The sequence below is a fragment of the Penaeus monodon genome, chromosome 29 (genome assembly GCF_015228065.2).
Source record: "Penaeus monodon isolate SGIC_2016 chromosome 29, NSTDA_Pmon_1, whole genome shotgun sequence".
In the NCBI taxonomy this organism is placed as follows: domain Eukaryota; kingdom Metazoa; phylum Arthropoda; class Malacostraca; order Decapoda; family Penaeidae; genus Penaeus; species Penaeus monodon.
The window spans coordinates 24851614-24853264 of record NC_051414.1 but is presented as its reverse complement, the minus strand read 5'-3'; the positions used below and the strand labels follow the sequence as shown (position 1 = coordinate 24853264).

General features: G+C 42.2%; 1 protein-coding gene across 1 annotated transcript in view; it reads left to right on the top strand.

The window, feature by feature from the left end:
• Positions 1-1610: 1610 nt before the first annotated feature.
• The window catches only part of LOC119591786 (ankyrin repeat domain-containing protein 29-like), a 2890-nt gene continuing 2849 nt past the window's right edge, over positions 1611-1651 (top strand). The window contains 1 exon segment of the mRNA XM_037940530.1: positions 1611-1616. Within this exon segment, the coding sequence (XP_037796458.1) occupies positions 1611-1616 (6 nt within the window).

Below are 1651 nucleotides of genomic sequence, written 5' to 3'. Positions count from 1 at the left end.
TTTTTTTTACACGGCGCACGCACGCACAGGCAAACACACCCTATTCCCTCCCTCCACTCCGTTCCTTTCCCCATTCCTCTCACGTTCCTTCCGCCCCTCTACTCCCTCCACTTTTCTCCTCCTCTTTCGCACTCCCTTCTTTTGTCCTCTCCACTCCCCTCCTCTTTCCCGTGTCTGTCTCCCGCCTTCCTTCTCCCCTCCGCACTACCACCCTCTGCTCCTCCTTCCCGCGTTTCCTAACAGTCACACCCCCTCTCTCCACCCACCCATCCCCCCTTCCACTCCTCCCACCCCTGCCCCCTCACCCCACTCCTCCCACACAGACCCAAGGAAAAGAGAAAAAAGTGATCAGCACCCAAAAGGTTCCCGCAGCAGCCAAGTTTTACACTCTTTGTACCTGAACAGCGTCTCAAGTTTCCGTTCCCGCTAAGCTCGCTCTCGACTTCTCAAAGCGGGGCGAAGTTCGACGTCTGATGTGCTTATAATAGTTCGAAGAAGAAAGAAAGAAAAAAAAACGGGAAATCGTAGAAAAGTTTCCGATAAAAAGAGAGGGGAGAAGGAGAAGTAGTGAATAGAAGAAGAAATAAGAAATAAAAAGTTTTGATAAACACAGAGGACAAAAATGGGGGGAAAAGAGAGAAGAGACATTGTGGTGATGAAAGGTAATTAAAAAGTCCCCTTAAGAAGAGGAGAGAGAGGAATGTAAACAGTAAAAATATCCTGTAAACAGAGACGAGACAGAAAATAAAAAAAGGTTTTGGTAAAATGAGGAAGAGAGAGGTGATAGGAAAAAAAAACAATAAAAAGCGGGAAACAGAAGTTGATAGGAGAAATATTTTCCTCGTAAAAAGAGGAGTGCTACAAGAGATAAGTTTCTTACATGAAGATGGGAGTTACGGATATGCAAAAAAAAGTTTTTTGGAAACGAAGGTGGTGATAAAAAAAAATCAAAATAAAAAACGGGAGAGAGAGAGAGGAAAGTGACAGAATGAAAAGAATCCGATAAAAAGATGTGAGAAGGCAATGCCAACGATAAAAGTTATGAATTTTCGATAAAAGCTGGAGGTAAAGTGGTGACAGTCGAATAATACCGACAGCTCTCGTGTTTAGAAACATGTGACTATTATAGTTTTGGATGCATTACGTATTCTGTTCGAACTGCTACAGTTTTTCCCCTTTTGTATCATTTTGCTTTTATGTTTTTTACCTAAAACTAATTAACTAGATGTGTGATTAGAATCAAATCAAACATTAAAAAATATTCATTAACAACAAAATTATAAATGAATGCATTATGAGGGAGCTACTCTTGCATTAAAAAACTCTGTCTATCAGTCGCCCTTGTTCAGGAAGCCAGTTGGGACATAGGCAAAATAACTATATTTTGATAATCTTTTTGTCACTGAGTGAATGTTTGCGTATCAGTAAATCGGCTAAACTATTGTTCTTCAAACTTTTCGTCTGGCAAGAGAGAAATGCTTCTTTGCACTGGCGCAGCACCCTCCTGAGCAAAGTGGGTCAAATCAGCCTGTGTGTGTATTAGGGAGGAGGCTGGTAGGCTGAATAATTTGTCGGTCATTCGACCTGCCAGTTGGCCTGTCGGTAGGTAAATGAGTGTGAGTGAGTAAGAAAGGAAGAGAGTACGTGAGGG